Source organism: Anolis sagrei, chromosome 2 (assembly GCF_037176765.1).
Source record: "Anolis sagrei isolate rAnoSag1 chromosome 2, rAnoSag1.mat, whole genome shotgun sequence".
Lineage (NCBI taxonomy): Eukaryota > Metazoa > Chordata > Lepidosauria > Squamata > Dactyloidae > Anolis > Anolis sagrei.
This window is the reverse complement of record NC_090022.1, coordinates 40,802,835-40,822,531: the sequence shown is the minus strand read 5'-3', so window position 1 is coordinate 40,822,531 and position 19,697 is coordinate 40,802,835. Positions and strand designations below refer to the sequence as shown.

The window sequence follows — 19,697 nt, the reverse complement described above, 5'->3', positions numbered from 1 at the left end:
TTTAAGAACAACTGTACTAACTGCATCTTTAGAGAAATCAAAATCAAAAACTACAGTTGAAAAATACTTCCTGAAAGGCTGCAAATATGTTAATGAACTCAGAACTGAATGCAATAAATAATAAAAATGTTTTATGCAAGTTAGTAAATAGAAAATTACCTTGTATTCTAAATCTTGTGTCTCATTAGATTTAAAATTCTGATTGGTTCAACAAAAATAATATATTTTTTTTAGTGTACAGAATATGATATTTAAGGGAAAAGGTTGTTAGCTCATCTAAATGTTTGGGATCTAATGAAGACAATGCCTCTTTCAAGTGTATGACATGGTCATGCCCAAGAGTGGCTTCTTTTTCCCCCCTATATGTTTTGTAGAACTAAATGTTTTCATCATCATCATCATCATCATCATCATCATCATAGGAACATCATTTACATTTATGAATGCTTATTTAGAGTGGGCCCTTGGTATTTGGTTCCAGGACCCCCAGGAAATCTCATTATATAGTGGCATAATAATACAATGGTACCCCTGGTGCCTGAGAGAGCATGCAGATCTGTGAAATAGTGGGGCAATATACCTACATGCATATTTGGAGAGTGGCAAAAATCAATATTTGCTTCTTTGAATATTTTCAAGCTATGGTTGGTTGAATCTGTGGATATGGAGGGTCGACATTAGCTGTGACTTTCCATTTAACTAATTGGCAGGAAGCCTGAATCGTGTAGCTAAATTACCCCAAAGCAAAAGGACAATATTCACCATCCATTGTTCAATTATCTTAAGATCCCTATATACACTGAGAAATGGATCCTAAAATATGTCAACCGTAAATATTTTGTGAATGTACAGTAAGTTTATATTAACCCTTTTGACTAAAACATGATTATGTCATATGCCGTTTGCATTTCCAAAAAACATCAATAAAAGGGGAAATACTTGAAGCCAAATGCGACATGTACTAAGTTTGTATTCAGAAGTCTCAACTGAGGTACAGATTGAGTTTTAATAATTGGATATGTTTTTAAGGTGGTTTCATACAGTTCCTAAATCACTTCTTAGAATGAAGAAAAACAATGAATGAAACCTAAATATTCATTCTTATGGGTATTTTTAAATCTGATAAAACATTACACCTATACAGAATTTGTGACGATGTTGTAACATCACAGGAAGCTCACTCATACAACAGCACTCTCCTGTTTCTGTTCCATAGAATAGGTCTTGACACATGCCTTGACACAATAGCTGATTAAGACTTCCCTCCATCTCAAGTGCCACTCCTGTGGCCACAGAGGGAGAGAAGAGTAGCCAATATATGCTGAAATGTAATTCCCTCTCAACTGCTATGCTCTTTTCCGTGTATGTTTTTAAATTGTAAGTCCAAGGGCAGTTAATTGTCAAATTAAGAACTGCAAACCACTCCTGAAAAGCACAATGTTCTTGTTATGTCCCTTCAAGTCGTTTCCAACTTATGGTAAATCGCTGTAGAGTTTTCTTGGCAAGATTTATTCAGAGGAGCATTATGCTGCCTTACCCTGAGGCTACGGGAGTGTGACTTGCTCATGGTCACCTAGTGGGTTTCCATGACTGAGCAGGGAATCAAACCCTGGTCTCCAGGGTCGTATCAAACACTCAAACCACTAAATCAATTTGGCTCTCCATACACAGATGACACTACATAAATTGTAACAACACAAACACAACATAAAAGTGTTCACTGATACTCAAGACTGCATCTGATACATAAGGCAATCTACCACTATCAGGTTGTTTAACTTGTTCACCTCCTCTAGGAATTTATCTAACTTCCTTTAATAATCCATTACTGAACTTGTATTCCTTATTTAATAACTATTTTCACCAAACAAAGGGACTATCAGAAATGCTGGAACCTGATTCAAATGGTACTGTAAGAAGGCACTAACAATATGAACTAAATATTTTCATTTACATATGAATTAAAATTTATAGTATTGTTAATGCGGTCACAACACCTGGATCCTATCAATTTTTTAATCTTTTGCAGAAGGAGTGAGCTAGCAAAACAAATACAAAATGCCACCAAGAGTTTTCAGACATGCTTATCAAATACAAGCAAGATATTATCAAAAGAGGCAAATCTCTTTAAACCATTAGTGCTATGATTTTGATTAGATGACAATTTTAAATAGATAAATTATAATAAGAGGTCAAATTCTTAACCACTGCTGGTGCCTGCATGAGCTCCAACTGAGCTTTGCAGTTTTATCAGTTTGATTGCAAAACTGTTTTCTTTACTGGCAACTTTCACCCATAACTTGATTTTGCCGACTGACGTTTTCATTCTTCTTAGTTACCATGGCTTCACCACAACAGTGCTGCAACAAGTCTCTCAAAGGAATGTACAGAATACAGCACAGTAGCTTATTCAGCATCTGAGGGCTATACTTTCATGAAAGAAAAATTAGCAAAAATTCTTTTGTCTAACACATTTGCTTTCAGAATTATTCTGAAATTTGGATGCACCTTGCATAATGCATGACTTTATTCTAAGCAATCGTATACAACACACGAAGTCTCTAGTCACATGCAGTTTCTCGAAATCTTCCTGTTATTTACCCATTCTTTAGGAACTAAGTGGAGGGAAAACCAGTGGGGGAGCATGTGGGCATGACCTCTATTTCTAAGCTGCTTGGAGGATGGTGTTTAACTTTAAATTTTCAGAACAATATCAGTAAGAAATGGCTCAAATAGTCATCACAATTATGAGGGAAATTAGTTTACATTAATATGTTTCATGTATAACTACTAGGATTTACACATGGTTAAAATCAATATTTCAATTGTGATTTTCCAGGAAATTACTTTCAGGTTGAAGATTTAAACACACTTTTCCAGGGGGAAATTCTATTTAATTAAGCAGGGCTCAGTTCTAAATTTTTAAAAAAATGTACGAATAACACATCCCAACAACAAACATTTTAGGGCCCTATTCTTGGGGTCTTGCCTGACAGTCGTGATGGACTGGATGAGGGCCAACAAGCTGAGGCTTAATCCAGACAAGACCGAGGTCCTCCTGGTCAGTTGCGAGCTGATCAGAGTATAGGATGGCAATCTGTGCTCAACTGGGTTATACTCCCCCTGAGGACAATGGTCCACAGGCTGGGGGTTCTCTTGGATTAATCACTGATGCTTAAAGCTGAGGTGTCGGCAGTGGCTGGGAGGGCCTTCGCACAGTTAAAACTGGTGCACCATCTGCGAGCATACCTTGAAAAGCCTGACTTGGCCATGGTGGTCCACACCTTAGTTATATCTAGAATTGACAACTGCAATGCACTCTACATGGAGCTGCCTTTGAAGATGACTCAGAAACTGCAGTTAGTGCAAAGACTGGCAGCCAGATTACTAACTGGGATTAAATCACCTCCACTGGCTGCCAATAGTTTTCCGGGCATAATTAAAAGTGCTGTTATCACCTAAAAACTCTATACACTTTGGCCTCAACCTATCTTCAAGACCACATCTCCTTCTATGAACCGGCACGGATTCTGAGATCTGCGGGGGAGGCCCTTCTCTCGGTCCCACCTCCGTCTCAAGCACAGTTGATGGAGAGCATTTTCTTGGTGGTGCCCCCCCCCCCCCCGGCTCTGGATTGCCCTCCCTAGAGAGATTAGCTTCACCCCCACTCTTCAAATTTTTCAATCAAATCTGAAAGCATGGCTCTTTAAACATGTCTTCGACCATGATTAGAATGTTAGGGTTAAACTTGAGGACTTAGTTGATTTGCTTCACTCTGATACTTTGGATTGCTACGTGAATACAGGCTATTTTATATCCACAAGCACTGCTGCATTTTATGGAATGTCAAATTTTATTAATAAGGGTTTATATGTTTCTTGTAAAATGGTTGTGTAAACTTATATTTTCATTATCTTATTGCTTATGTATTTGTGTATTTTAAGTGTGTTGCACTGCAGAGTGCCTTTATGAGCCACCCCAAGTCCCTTCAGGAGATGTTGGTGGGAGAGAAATAAAGTATGGTGATGATGATGATTATTTGGGGTGCTGATTCAGAAATTTGAATTGGATAGACTGCATCAGTTTTAGTTTCTCAGATATGGTTATCATGACTTTCTATGGGTGAGTAAATAGCAACTGGTAGATGGCATATGTTCTGTATTTCAAAAACTAGAGGTGGTGCCATTTTTTAAATCAATATATCAAATATATCCAGTAACAGGACTAACATGTGAGGCAACAAAATGTGTGTTGGCCACATTGTTACTGTGAGAAATAGTATATTCCAATGGAGTAAAGATTTCAGATTGGAGATGTGGGCTGACGAAAGAATTACTGAATTACATGCAATTTTCTTCCTCCCTGGTAAGTCATAGTCTTGTTAATTCTGTTGTTGTTTTTGGATTATGGCAGCTCTAAATATGACCAATACAGTATATTCATGGCAAGGTTTGTTCAGAGATAGTTTGCCACTGGCATCCTCTGAGGCCAAGTGAAGTGATCATTCTCCTGGCCTCTATATCTAGGTGATCATAGGTATAGAGTGCACTTCTGCATCTACAAAGCAGCAATATGTGTGATGAAGAAAGCTTTCTTCTCTGCACACATTGTGTCTGTGGACCCACAACAAGCTGAGCTGTTTAGAGTGATGAGAAGCTTAATCCAGGTGTCCTCTCCTCCAAACCCATTGCTCAAACCTTCAGAGGCTCACTGTGATGCCTTTAATAACCATTTTACAGATAGAACCTCTTGCATAAGAACCAACTAGATGCTGTCACTAGAGCAGAAGTCAACAATGAGGTGTCCAGCAACTCTGTGAGTGGGTTTACACTGGGTCAGATTCAATTGATGAGTACTGTTGATGTGGACAAGTTGCTGAAGCAAGTAAGGAGGACAACCTGCTTTCTGGATCCGTGCCTCTCTTGGCAGGTTATCCAGGGAGGGGATGCAATTCAATTTCAAATACAACAAATTATTAATGCATCTCTCAGGGAGGGGAATTTTTCATCTTGTTTAAAAGAAACAGTAGTTAGCCCTCCCTAGATCCCCTGGTCCTTAATAATTACAAGCTATTATCTAACCTTAATAATTACAAACTATTATTTAACCTTTTTGGGCAAGTTGACTAAGAAGAAAATTGCCCTCCAACTCCAGGCAGTCTTGGATAGCACACATTTCCTTGACCCATTTCAAACAAGCTTCAGAGCAGGATATGGAGTTGAGACTGCTATAGTCGCCTTAGTGTTTGCCATCAAGGGTCCTAATCTGGGGAATGAGGTGTGTCAACCAGCTCTGAATAGGGTTACTCTCCCTGAAAGACTGTGTTTGCAGTTTGGGATAACTCCTGGATCTGTTTCTCCAAATACCAGCTCAGGCAGATGCGACAGTCAAGAGTTCTTACAACAAGCTTTGACTGATATGCCAGCTGCACCCCCTACTTGGACCTAAAGATGGCACTGCACACGCCGGTAACCTCAAAGTTGGACTTCTGCAATACACTTTTCATTAGGCTACCTTTGTACCAATTTTGGAAACTCCAGTTGGTTCAAAATATAGCACCCAGATTGGTTACAGAAGCATCCAGAAGTGAACATACTGTATTGCACCCATACTAAAGTCTCTCCAATGGCTGCCAATTAGTTTCTGGGCAAAGTGAGTTTTAAGGGCAATTTTAATTATACTCATTATATTGTACTCTTTTTTTTTTACCTTAATCCACACTGTATTATTTAATTGGTTTTAGAAAATGTATTGTGCTGTTTAAATTTTGATCTAAGTGTGGGATTGTTAGCTGCCTTGTTCTCACAGAAAGAAAGGCGGAGTATAAAGTAAATAATAATGATGATAATAATAAATAATATACAATTCCAAATCAACGAGTGAAAGCAATTACACTAGGGAGGAAAGTTCCAATATTTGTGGCCTTAAAAGATGGTGTGAGGGGACATGATAAGGTTATAGTATGACAAAAGGAGAATAAGGATTTTTTTTAAAATTATTTTTCTTCTGATACTGTAACCCAGAGTCATTCATGGGGTTGAATGGTAAAATAATCTAGACAGACAAAAGGAAATACGTCACAGACAAAGATGTGTGTATGCAATGTTTTCCACAATATTAACTGAAATACTTTTTTTAAATATAGAAAGATTTAATTAATGGAGATCAAGCAGAATTTTTACCAAATAGGGTTCTTTGAGAAAACATTAGATGTGTGTTGGATATTTTGATAAGCAAAATAATAATAATAATAATAATAATAATAATAATAATAATAATAATGCAGAAAATGAATACATCAAACTACTCTGGGACTTCTGAATTCAGACTGACAGAGTTTTGGAGCATAATACTCCTGACCTCATGATTGTGTTAAAAAACATGTAGATCGTCAATGTTGCAATCCCAGGCGACAGCAGGATTGAAGAGAAACAACTGGAAAAAGCTGGCATGATATGAGGATTTAAAGATCGAACTGAAAAGACTCTGGCACAAACCAGTAAAGGTGGTCCCAGTGGTGATTGGCACACTGGGTGCAGTGCCTAAAGACCTTGGCCTGCACTTAAACACAATCAGCACTGACAAGACTACCATCTGCCGGCTGCAAAAGGCCACCCTACTGGGATCTGAACGTATTATTTGCCAATACATCACACAGTCCTAGACACTTGGGAATGTCCAACATATGATCCAATACAACGGCCAGCAGAGTGATCTTGTTTGCTGTGGACTCATCTTGTTGTGTTTCAAATAATAATAATAAAACTTTGTTTATACCTCACCTCTATCCCCCCGAAGGGACTCAGGGCAGCTAACATGAGGCCAAGCCCAAATGATTACAAAAAAGCAAAGTAAAGTATATACAAAACAGATGATAACATCAAATAAAAATGCTTATCAGTAACAAAGAAACAAATTGTCTTAACATTTTTGGATGTTGAGGTTATTGATAATGTAGCCATTCTCCGCCTGCTGTGATGAAAAAAATGGACTTTGGGGATAATTTTCTTGGCTGGATTAAAACTGGTATATGATAAATCACACTGCATAATTTTTGAGAGACAGAAAACTATCCAAATTATGTAAAATACAGATACAAAGAAGATAAGGTTCGCCAATGTTGTTTTTCTAAGTGCTGGCAGATCTGAATAGGGAACAAGGAAGGAAAAGTCAATCAAAGGAGCTAATATAAAAGCCCAGAGCTATAAACTAAATAAGTTTGCTGATAATTTGGTGTTATTTTTGGAAAATCCTTTGTGATGCATCCAGTTTTGGAATAACAGATTGACAAATTATGGAGAGTTGGCTGGCTTTAAAATTAACAAAGATAAGACTTAGTTTGACTAAAATATGATTAAAATATCGAGGAGAAATCTGACTTTAAAAAGAGGCTAAAGGTCAAATATTTGGGTACAAATGTGACAAGTAAGAATTCGAAGTTATTTCACAACAATTATACAATTACTTTGAATGAAATTAAGGAAAATCTGCAAAAATTGTCAAAACTGAAATTGTAACTTTTAGGTAGAATTTCTATTATAAAAAGGAATGTTTTAGCTAAGATGTCATTTTTGTTTCAGACCATACCAATTGTGAGTTAGGAGGGAAAGATACACTGCTCATAGCTATATTTTTAGAAGTCTGGCGAACATTTATTCCTTTTGAAAAAATTAAATGCAGACATATTGCAGCACTGGCTTTCAATAAATAGGAGAGGAATATAACAAACAGATGTACAACAAAAATAAGTTAAAAGTTAAAAATATATTAAATATAGCCTCTGAACAAGGGAGAGAAACTTACGTTATCCCTCCTTTTTGTGCAATGTGTTAAGCTGTAACATACATAGGTATTCACTTGATGTTGTTCTAGACGTCTTTTCAAAAAGTGCGTTAATAAAAATAGTTTTTAAAATACACAAAGATATGTGGTGCCCATGCTCAAGCAAGAAAAACTTTGTCCTGCCAGAAAGGTTTTCTAATTTTGCTTCCTTCCTCATTCTTATTCAAACAGTACATATTGAAATCATGGAATTTGTTTCTACAGGACATGGTGATAATCATCAACTTAATTTTAAAATAGGACATAAATCATGGATAAGGCTACTGAAAGATATCTGTTAAGCCATATGCAAGATTGTGGACAACATCCCTTTTAGCAGCCCATGCCTGGAAACAATAACACAAGAGGATTATTGTCTTCATGTCTTGCCTTTTGTCATCTTAGCATGTCTGGATGACCACAGCAGAACTAGGTGCTTGAAAGTAGGCACTGGGTTCAAGCAGGGGCTCTTGCATTCTTAATTATGTTCTGTACACCAAAGGGTAAGGAGCTGAAACCCAGACCCTCAGCCAATATCAGTAACTCAGTGAGGGTTAGCTTCATAGAATCAAAGAATAATAGAGTAAGAAAAGATCACATAGGCTATCTAGTCCAACTAGATGTAGGAAAAGCATGATCAAAGCACCCTGACAAGTGGCCATCCAGCCTCTGTTTAAAAGCCTCCAAAGAAGGAACACGCACTACAGACTAAGGCAGAGAGTTCCACTGTTGCTCGCATGGTCAGGAAGTTATTCCTAATGTTCAGGTGGAATCTCACTTCCTGTAATTTGTGTGGCATTTCAAAAGTGTGGCATTGAGTAATTTATTTCCCTAACTAAGCACTTATGCCTAAATAGGAAATTCTACCCCTGAAGAATGGCTTACGTGTTATGGCACCATGAGAGCTAGATACATGCTGCTGAACACTGTGAGACGTTACTCGGGAGCAGAATATCCCATCTAGGCTTTGTACTGGAGACTGGAGGTCCGAAGAACAATATCAGGCATTGAGCAGAAACGGTAACAAGTGACTGCTTAATGTTTAAACAGAGGGAAAAACTATAAAAAGATGCTAATACTACCAGAGCAGCTCCATAATTAATATCAGTTCAATCACTCCAATAAATTGCATATATACACAACAGTAGGAGACACAATGGGTACAGGACCCTATACAAAGAAGGCCTTTCCACTTACATCTATTTTAGTAACTGTGCAGGTACAGAAAAGAAAATCCATAAAAACAAAAGAAAAAAGGACACCACAATAAACAATTCTATTCCCAGTATAATCTGCACAGTATGTTGTTTTTAATGTATTTCTACCATTTCAGAGACTATATAAAGCTTGATTTTCATAAGGAATTTAAAGACATTTTAAAGTGATTTATTTAGAATAGAGAGATGCAGTTCATTCTTGCTGGTACTGAGGATAGCCCTATTCAGACAGTCTGTGAATTTGGCATTCATTTTATTACAAAATGTAACTACTGCAACAGTGACTCAAACTAGACCTTTTCTTTCTTGAGCTGGCTTCTTCAAACTTAAAAAAAAACTTTCATTCTTACTTTTTTATAATCTATAATTCCATCAGTATCAACTTCTTGTACTAAAATACTGCCTCCCCTTGATGACAGAGCTGATTACATGTTTTCTTCAAACATTCAATCCTATGGTGTTTCAAAATGGTCACTTTCATCATCAGTTATGCCTCAAGTGATACTATTAATGAACATGGTAAACTGCTCTTTTCTCAAACAATACTGCATTGTTTCTACTGTAATTGAATCCCAGAGTTCTCTGCATCTAACATCTAAAGTGGTGGCACTATTGTGAGGAGGGAGGAGCCTATGCAAGAAGAGAGGAAACTTTTTTTCAAAAAGCTAGCTTGCGGACAAAATAATGATTAATGGCATTATTAAGGGTTTATCACATTAAGGAAGACGTTACGGATTTGATTAGAAATGGAAACCTGCAAGGCTAGTGACTAAATTCAGCTCTCCCAAGTAAAATATGTACAGTATATCTGATGGTATACACAGCATTAAATGAAAACAAATGCAACTGTGAAAACCATTTGAAACACATCATACATTTCATCAATATCCGCTAGGTTTCTCATGATCAGTATAAAATAGTCCAAGTCAGCAATAACACTGATCTAAACTAAGGCGAGTCTTAAGTTCATTGTATTGCTTTCGTTAAGCAATTCCAAATTGAAGGTGCATCCAAATCCCTCAAAATGCATAACACTGAGCCTTACCATAGAAAACGGCTTTCTATGTGATGGATTGAGTGGTAAATTGCAGTATTAAAAAGTAACTCTTACTAAGTGTTTTACTGAAAAAGCCAAGGGACACCTGCTATTTCTGGAACACAAATCTTAAACCAGAGAGATAGAGGTCATGGAATAGACATCCAGGTGCCAATTTTTACAAGAGCAAACAAACTTCTGCAAAGAAAATTTCCCTCTGATGGACAGTAAGACTACGGGGAAACTATCTGTTATGGATACCACCATTTCTACTATTAATTTTTCTAATACTTTTAAATTGTGCGTGTTTTATATTCATTCCTATTATAGTCATTTAGAATAGCTTTCCTTGGAATCTCTTCAGTTGATGAAAGCTTTAATTCAGTTTACTAACACAAACAAACAAATCAATCTATACAGTAAACAAACTAAAATCTTACTAGCTCAAAACTGATCCATTCCTCCACTCCTTACTCATTGTACATAGCTATGAGAGATGCACATGTACTTCGTGCAATTCTTTGAAATCTCCCTTTTCTCCTCAAATTATATGGTCTCACAGCTCACTTGAAAGGGTATGGGGCAAGAACATAATGGGGATATGGAAGCATATTCAGATTGCCCAATCTTCCTAAAAGCCCATGGTGTAGTTTGCATGTGCCCACATCCTTTGCCCCTCGGTGTTCTACACATAGAAGAACAGTTTTTCTGCTAAAAGTTGCCAATAAGAAACACATTTTTAGAAAAGCACTAAATTCATCATCACTGGCATTGAAGAATATGAACAAGGAAGAAAGGCAGAACACACTATTTTCACATTATTTACACTCTATAATACTGGGAATATATTAACCTGTCGCTGGTAGGTGCATATTGTGAACTCTAATAACGAGAAGTGCAAGAATAGCAATGGATGATGAAGGAGCACAAACCACAGAGCAGACTAAAGATTGTTATACAACTTATAGATTCATGCATGGGTTAAACAAGTACAGACAAATAAAAGTGAATGAGTCAGCCTCTTAACTGGGTTAACAAATGCAAAGGGAGAAAAAAGAGAAAAGCACAAAGTATTCCTGACAGATGGCCATCTAGCCTCTGTTTATAAGCCTCCAAAGAAGAAGCTTCCACCACACTCCGAGGCAGTGAGTTCCACTGCTGAAGGTCAATGTGTTCTTCCTAAACTGCATTATTATGCTACTTTAACTAAGGAAGATTTATAGAATTCAGTTATCTAACATGGATAAATACATTTGCTCTTTATAAAGAAATACTTTTAAGGGAGGGTTAGGAAATCCATGGCCCTTCAGATTGTGTTCACCCACAGTTTCTTCCAGGCCTATTCAAGGTAATCAGATGGGAGTTACAGCTCAACACCTGAAAGCCACAAGTTTCCAATTTCTGCCTTATACCAAGAACATATATATCCTAGTGTTCAAACTTACAGACCTATACTTTGAAAAACATGTGTTGCTGCTCATGCATGCTGTGGTATCTACCATTTAACTTGTCTGTTGTAGGCAGACACAACAAGTTATAACAGCATTGGCTAGAGCAAAATCGGATTCTTTGCATTGTTTACGACAGGCGCCCTGTTGTAACCTGATACCGAAAGTCTGTTTCTTCACTTGTCCACAAACCTACCGATGTATCTACAATGAGGACATGGATGAAAAGGTGCTAGGTGAGCATAAAAAGGCTTTGTAAACAGAGCTTCTTTGTCAGAGGCATTGTTAATTATACCTGTATCAACTAAAAGATCTCACAGTATTTTTAAATGAGTTTTAAAACTATTTAGCAAGTGGAGAAATGTATCTTTCTAAGGGCAGGCTATTATTATTATTATTATTATTATTATTATTATTTCAGACATTTATAACCCGTTCTTCTCACTCCCGGAGGTGGACTCAGGGTAGCTTAGAACCAGGAACTAAATATAGGACACAGATCTGGTATGACTAAAGAGCTCAGTGGACTCTAACAAACTGAATTTATGCTCCATTGAAACTTACACGCTGTAATAGATCGTCACAAAACCAAAAGGTTTTTATTTCATGGATTCCCCTTTCCAGGAAACCCCTAGGTGCTTTTAAGAAATTAAAGACTGGCATCTAACTTCCATGGTTGGAGACGCCCAACTCACACAAAGCCTACAATTATTTTAAAATGCTTCAATAATTATTCTTATTCTTGTGACTAATATTAAACTGGTGAGGGAAACTGTAGAGGGCCTGGGTCTAATTTCCGGCCCTTGCAACTCTTTGGCAACCACATGAGCTGCCAAAAATGACTCTGCCCCCACCAGGTTGCCAAAAATCCCCTTCTGATTTTGAAAAAAATTGGGTTTTTTTAATGTTAACAATGTGAAGGGGTGCAGCATGTGTAAAAGGTGACACAACACTTCTGGAGGTCTCCAAGACAAGTGGCACACTCTTTTTGGAAGGGAGGGGCAGAAAAACAGGTGATCTAAAGGCACCTTGAAATTTGTAGAAATAACCTTGGGAGTCCAAATGCAGCCTACGGGGACCACTTTAATAATTCCTACTTTAAATCAATGTGTTCACAGTTATTAAACTGTTATTAAATATTACATGGTAGTAGAATTTTAAAATTCCAAACCGTTAAATATTAAACATGCATTTTCAAAAGCCAAAAATACTGAGGATCAATCCTGGTATTAAAGCAACAACAAGTACTTCATCACACTAGAGCACCTATCCACTTTAAATCCAGTTGCTTCCTCCTGCAGAATTCTGAGGTTTGTAGTTGACTGGGGTGTGAAGTTCAAAGGCCACACCCTTAACTACAAACCCCAAAATTCTGCAAACGGATTTAAAGTGGATAAATGTTCTAGTGCAGTGGTTCTCAACCTGTGGGTCCCAAACACCTGGGGACCCACAGGTTTAGAACCACTGCTCTAGTGTGATGAAGTCCTAAGATTTATAGCACTTAAAGGAGTAGACTGTTATGATAAAGAACATAAAAGTCAATCCACAGAATACACACATACACGTTTTTAGAACAGCTGTGGCATCATGATTTTTGCTTTATAGACCTAGGCTCAAAACTTTCCAAACTCTACCATTCTAGATCTTTAAATATATCTATTAAACAAATTTAGACTTATGCAAGAAATAAACTGTTACTAGGATCTAAAATGTAATTATGTTGATCATATATTGGTATTAAGGAAAACTGGAAGAAAACTCTGTTCTTACTGAACTGACCTTTTGTTTCTAAGAATAAACAAGATTTCAGGGCTTCTTTTTTCTTTTAATTCTAGTGTCCAATGATAAAAAAAACAGTTGTACTTTGTAAGGTGGAGTTCACTGAAATAAGTATTTTCCCCAAAGCACAAGTTAACATTACTCTCCCCCACTATGCCAGCTTGGGAGCAAACAAAACACACACACACACACACACACACAATATTTACACACTACAGGGTTTTCTGCTAAGTGGTAAGGCAATAAGGAAGTCAGAGCAACATCAGAAAAATACAATCTAGATATACAAGCACGTGTATTTATGTATTTCCTTGTCCTGACTGCTGTAACTTGAGGCCACTAGAGGAAAGCTGAGAAAAAATGTAATGAACAAATAAACACTGTGTTAATATACTTAAGCTTCATATCAGTTGTCCCAGATTAAACTCTGCCACCTTTATGCAGAACATGGTAAGCCTTCCTTCTCAAACTCTGGAAAGTCACTACCAGTCACTATGGCAAACAACACTGAGATGAACCAATAGATCAACTCAGTATAAAGCAGCTTCCCATGTCTCCAATACTGTTCTCACTCATACTCCATTGTCTCACCTTTATCCCTGCACCCTTTTTGTCAGTGGCCACAATACTCCCCTTACATTTCTACTTGGACATCTCTTTTGCTATCAAATCAAGCAAAAGCTCACCACCCAATCTCTTTGTTCTTACATCCAATACATCCCTTCCTTCAGCTACACCATATTCCGTTCTCTGAAAATAGTTCTCTCTCCAAGAATTCAACACTTTACCTTGCTTTCCACCTGTGATGCCATGCCTCTTACTGTCTTTAAATCCGCTCCGAAAAATTTCACTTCTTCCGTGACGTCTTTAGCACAACCGAACTATTCTAAGTGCCTCTATTATGTCCTGTGCTGAATTATAGATAGTAATTTGTGACAAACGCTTGACTTCTCAGTATCTGTGAACATTACTGCCTTCCTGCCAATTTGTCAGTGCTTGGCATACTAAAACAGTTGGATACACTCTGCCAAATATGGTAATTTATAATAGTCTACTTTTCTTTACTATTATTTTTATTGAAGTGGTGGCAAACCAAAATCACACTCACTACTACAAATTTATGGAGTGAGCAGGGTCAGAAGACAGGACCAAGGTGCAGGTTATGATATAGCAATGTGTGTGCTCTCATCGGGAGAGAATGGGACCACCAAGAAAATAATCACTTTTTCTTTTTATTATTATTTTCTCTCGTTTTCTTTACTTTTTTATTTTAATTTTAATCATGTTATAGAAAATTTCAATGAAGATTATTTTTTAAAAAAGAAAGAATATAATCACTTACTGGTTGCGTAGACAAATGTAAATGAATAGGAAAGAGGTATGTTATCATATTTAGAAAAAGGAAACATTTGGTTGGCATTGGCATCTCAGTCCAGCAACACCCATTTAAATGAGCACTACCTGAAATCCCAGATGAAGTAAGAGGCTTCTAACCCAAAATAAGAACCCTGGGCCCGGTTAGTCATCCGAGTCTATTCTTGGTCTCTTGTTTTTATACATTTCAGATGCCATTGTCCATACGTGATGAATTATGATGTACTTCCTGATTATGTTATAACTAGGCAAAGTGATATGAAGAAGCAAAATCAACCCCCCAAATGAATATGCTTTGAGAGAGTTACTCTTCTCATTAATTCCCTGTATCTAAAATGAGGTTGAAAAAGACCTACGGTGCACCTACACTGTAAAATGAGTGCAGTTTGACACCCTTTGAATTGGCATGGATCAATGCTATGGAATCATGGGAGTTGTAGATCTACAAGACATTTAACACTCTCTGCGAAAGAGTGCTGGTTCCTCACCAAACTAATACTCCCAGGATTCCATAGCATCGAGGCATTGTAGTTCAAGTGGTGTCAGACTGTACTCATTCTACACCCCAAGAGAATTTGGTACTTAAGCACATCTCTATATGGGGTTTATTTTTGCGTCAAGAAGTATGTACACACAGAAAGGCTGTGTTATGAGCAGTCCCCATAACTAATTGATATCAATCCCATAATTGATATACTTTAAAATTTGGACATATTTATTCAATGCTACTAAATAAATTTTGCAGAACTACATTTCTCTGAAAATGTAATGTGCTAATTTGTAAGTTAAGAAAAGAAAAATGTGTCCATCTTTGTGTAATAAGTCTAATACCATTCCACTTTTTATACTCGTTAATAGGAATCCATGTTAATTCACAACTCTGAAAACAGATTGCAAAACACACAGTCTGTCCATGTTTTGCCTATTAAAGCAGGAACACTGTGTAAAATAGAGACAGCATTAGGTTTATTGCATTCAAAAGAATGTATTGAAGTTAACAAGAAACACTAGAAAGAATCAAAGGCACTCAGAACGATACTGCTCAATCTTTGATGAACAGCTTTTTAAGTCTAAAAGAAAGTTACCTAATTAGCAAAACTTGAGAAACACTTATACTGTGTAGCTATTCATTTGGAATGTAGGTACCTTTCAAGGATCAACACATAAAAGGCATTCAGTTGCTAACTTTCTTTCTGACTCATCCAAGAGCATAGAAAGAAACTAGAAATCAATTAAACTCACTCACATTGTCTCTCCAGTCTTGGCAACATGACAAAGAAATTGATCCAGTATTGGGCACACTTCCTTCTTCCCCCTTTTTTCAAAATCTACAAAGAGGACAGAAAAAGAAGAAAATAACTATTAAAAGTACACACTCCTTTGTTAGACACCATATTCACCTTCGAAATATCTTGCATTCTAAATGGAAAGCACACACTAACATGGATATGTAAACACACTCAGGCATGCTCCTTAACAGGCCTCTGAAGGAACATCAAATATATTTTAGTATCTGAACGGCTGTTATTCAACTTCTCTTTCAAAGCTAGTTTCTAATACTAGCTAGACTATGGGTAGGAAAGCAAATACAGCCAATGTAATCCAGTGATTTCTTGGAGTGGGTGGGAAGGGGAGGATACACGTGAGGTAAAGGTTGCCAGAAATGCTAGAAAGTTAAGGAAATGAAGATTAGAAGAGTGTATAGTCATGTAACAGATAAAAGAGATAATGTTGAATAAAAGGCCCAAAAAAACTTTTTTAAGGAAGGGGTATGAAAATCGGCTGGAAGGGGAAACCACTTGGGAGCTGTATGACTACCTTCTCCAAAAATGGCTTGAAAGCAGGGGGAGGGAAGGAATGGCTTCCATTTCTCCCAAGCAGTAAACAAGAAAGGTGTCTTCCCTTTAACAAAAAAGGATGCCATTCTATTGTAATATTTACTTTTTGTACGTTTTAGCTGTGTTGTTCTTTTAAATTGTGAGCCACTATAAATCCCAATGTTGGAGATAAAACGCTACATTAACAATACTGACTGGGAGTATTCCTTATCCAAAACCCTTGGGACCAAGAATGTTTTATATTCTGGACCCCCCCCCCCCCACCCCCATTTTGAAATACATTTGCATACATGCACAGAATGAGATGTCTTGGAGATGCAGCCAAGGCACAATTCATCGCTGTTTCATATACAGCTTTTAGACATAGCCTGAATGCAATGTTATACCCAATTTTTGTGAAGAAAACAACATTTGTGTGTATTGTACCCTCAGAAAGCAAAGGTGTCAGGATCTCAGAGAGCATACACTGTGGAATCAGTGCAGTCTGACACCATTTCAACTGCCATGGTGCAAAGCTATGGAATCATGGGAGTTGTAGTTTGGTGAGGCACCAACACTCTTTGGCAGAGAATGCTGAAGATCTTGTGAAACGACACCTTCCATGATTCCATAACATTGATCCACGGCATTTTCAAGTGGGGTCAAACTGTATCTTGAGATTCGTGGGCTGGCAAAAGTTTCAGGATCTCAGAGTGCATACACTGACACCATTTCAACTGCAATAGTGCAATGCTATGGAATAGTGGGAATTGTATCTTGGTAACACTCTCTGACAAAGAAGGCAGAAGATCTTGTGAAATTGCCACAGCTCAATCCTATGGAATAATGGAGGTGTAGTTTTGTAAGGCCTTTAAGCCTTCCCTGCCGAAGAGTGTTTTTGGTGCCTCACTAAACCACAAATCTCAAGATACAGTTCGACTCCACTTGAAATTGCCATGGCTCGATACTATGGAATCATGGGAGGTGTAGTTTTGTAAGGCCTTTAAGCCTTCCCTGCCGAAGAGTGTTTTTGGTGCCTCACTAAACCACAAATCTCAAGATACAGTTCGACTCCACTTGAAATTGTTATGTCTCAATCCTATGGAATCATGGAGGTGTAGTTTTGTAAGGCCTTCCCTGCTGAAGAGTGTTTTTGGTGCCTCACTAAACCACAAATCTCAACATACAGTTCGACTCCACTTGAAATTGCCATGGCTCAACACTATGGAAGGTGTATTGTCGAAGGCTTTCATGGCCGGAATCACTGGGTTGTTGTAGGTTTTTCCGTGCTATATGGCCATGTTCTAGAGGCATTTTCTCCTGACGTTTCGCCTGCAGGGGTGATTTGAATGCAATATTCCTGCTTTTTGGCAGGGGGTTGGACTGGATAGCCCATGAGGTCTCTTCCAACTCTTTGATTCTATGATTCTATGCAAGCATCCTCAGAGGGTGCTTGCCATAGATGCAGGCGAAACATCAAGAAAAAATGCCTCTAGAACATGGCCATATAGCCCAGAAAACCTACAACAACCCACTATGGAAGGTGTCGTTTCACAAGATCTTCGGCCTCCCATGATTCCATAGTAATGAGCCATGGCAATTTCAAGTGGAGTCAAACTGCTTGTTAAGCTTTGTGGTTTCAAACTGTATCTTGAGATGTGTACTTTTGTGAGGCAGCAGAAACATTTTTCAGCAGGGAAGGCTTAACCACCTTACAAAACTATACCTCCCATGACTCCACATCCTTGAGCCATCTACGATGTGGAACTAAAGCACAGATTGGCATGGAAGGAGTTGTAGTGTAGTGAGGCACCAGCAGTCTTTGACAGAGAAGGCCTTGCCAAACTACAACTCCCAGGATTCCACAGATTGGCATGGTAGGAGTTGTAGTCTAGTGAGGCAGCAGCAGTCTTTGAAAGAGAAGGCTAAAGGCCTTGCCAAACTACAACTCCCAGGATTCCACAGCCTTGAACCATGGCAGTTAAAATGGTGTCAGGCTGCATTCCTTCTATTGTGTAGGTCAAGTATGGGCTAAGTTGGGCCCTTCCGGTGTTTGGACTTCAACTCCCACAATTCCTAACAGCCTGAGGCTGTTAGGAATTGTGGGAGTTGAAGTCCAAAACACCTGGAAGGCCCAACTTGGCCCATGACTGGCGTAGATGCACCCTCAGCTAGTCAGATAAGGGATGCTCAATCTATAATAATAATAGGGATTGATGGGATCTCCCAAGTACACCAAAGCGAAGCCCAGGCCTCGTGTCCCCCATTCCTGAGGGCAGTGTCCTCTTCCCTTTCCGTATGACCTCAAGGTAACCTGGAACCCTCTCCCCAGAGCCAACCAACCCCCACAACCCTCTCACACACCTTTCAGTGCCTCCTGCAGCCTCTCAACATCCATGGTCCGCAGCTACCTCTTCCTCCTCCTCCTCCTCCTCCTGCCCCTCGGGCCCTCACACAAGGAACAGGCCTCCAGAAGCAGCACAGGGGAGATATTTCTTCAGCCTCAGCCACTCCGAGAGCGAGAAAGAGAGAGGGGAACGACCGAGAGGCGAAAGACTCCCAAGAGAAAGGAAAGAGAGAGGAAACACACACTCAAAAAGAGAGAGACACAGAGAGAGAGGCAAAACCCCCGGCGGCCGGGCTCAGCAACCTTCCAACATGGCGCCCAAGCCGCCGCCGTGCGCGCCGCCGCCGCCGCTTGCTGCGCGCGCACGCACGCAAGCACGCACGCACACCACACCGCGAAAAAAAACAAGCTTCGCCTCTTCCCGCCGGCACGCAGAGGCGCGCGAGGAGAAGGTGGTGACGTCACAGCCCGAGAATGATTGAAAGCCTGAAGGAATAGCTCGAGTTGGGATTGGCCGAGAGAAGTCTTCCTTCTTTTTTTTTTTTTTCAAACTGACTTTTTCTCTCTGCTCCGCCCACTTCGGGTGACGTCACGCTTCGGTGGAAACTGGATTCGAGAGGAGATGCCTTCTCTTTTTTAAGTCCCGCCCACTCCCGGTGACGTCACGCTTCGACTGAAAGCCAGGTTTCTTCCTTTCTTCATTCAGTCTGAGGAGAGAGAAGAGAGAAGGTGTATGTTTTGAGGGAGCCCATGAGGTGAGACTGTCGACGCCTTTCAACATACATTTGAGCAAAAAGTTAGATATTTTGACAGCAACTTTGATATAATTGTGGCAAGTAAGCATGAGTGCATCTACAC

The 19,697-nt window shown here is 38.8% G+C and overlaps 1 protein-coding gene across 1 annotated transcript in view; it reads right to left on the bottom strand.

The window, feature by feature from the left end:
- The window catches only part of PPP4R2 (protein phosphatase 4 regulatory subunit 2), a 35,173-nt gene extending 15,985 nt beyond the window's left edge, over positions 1–19,188 (bottom strand). Inside the window, exons 1-2 of the mRNA XM_060766341.2 lie at positions 18,857–19,188; positions 15,922–16,003 (exon numbers count right to left, since the gene is read on the bottom strand). Coding sequence (XP_060622324.2) covers positions 15,922–16,003; positions 18,857–18,890 — 116 coding nt within the window. The 5' untranslated portion in view covers positions 18,891–19,188. The remainder of the gene's footprint in view (positions 1–15,921; positions 16,004–18,856) is intronic.
- Between the last annotated feature and the right edge of the window lie 509 nt (positions 19,189–19,697).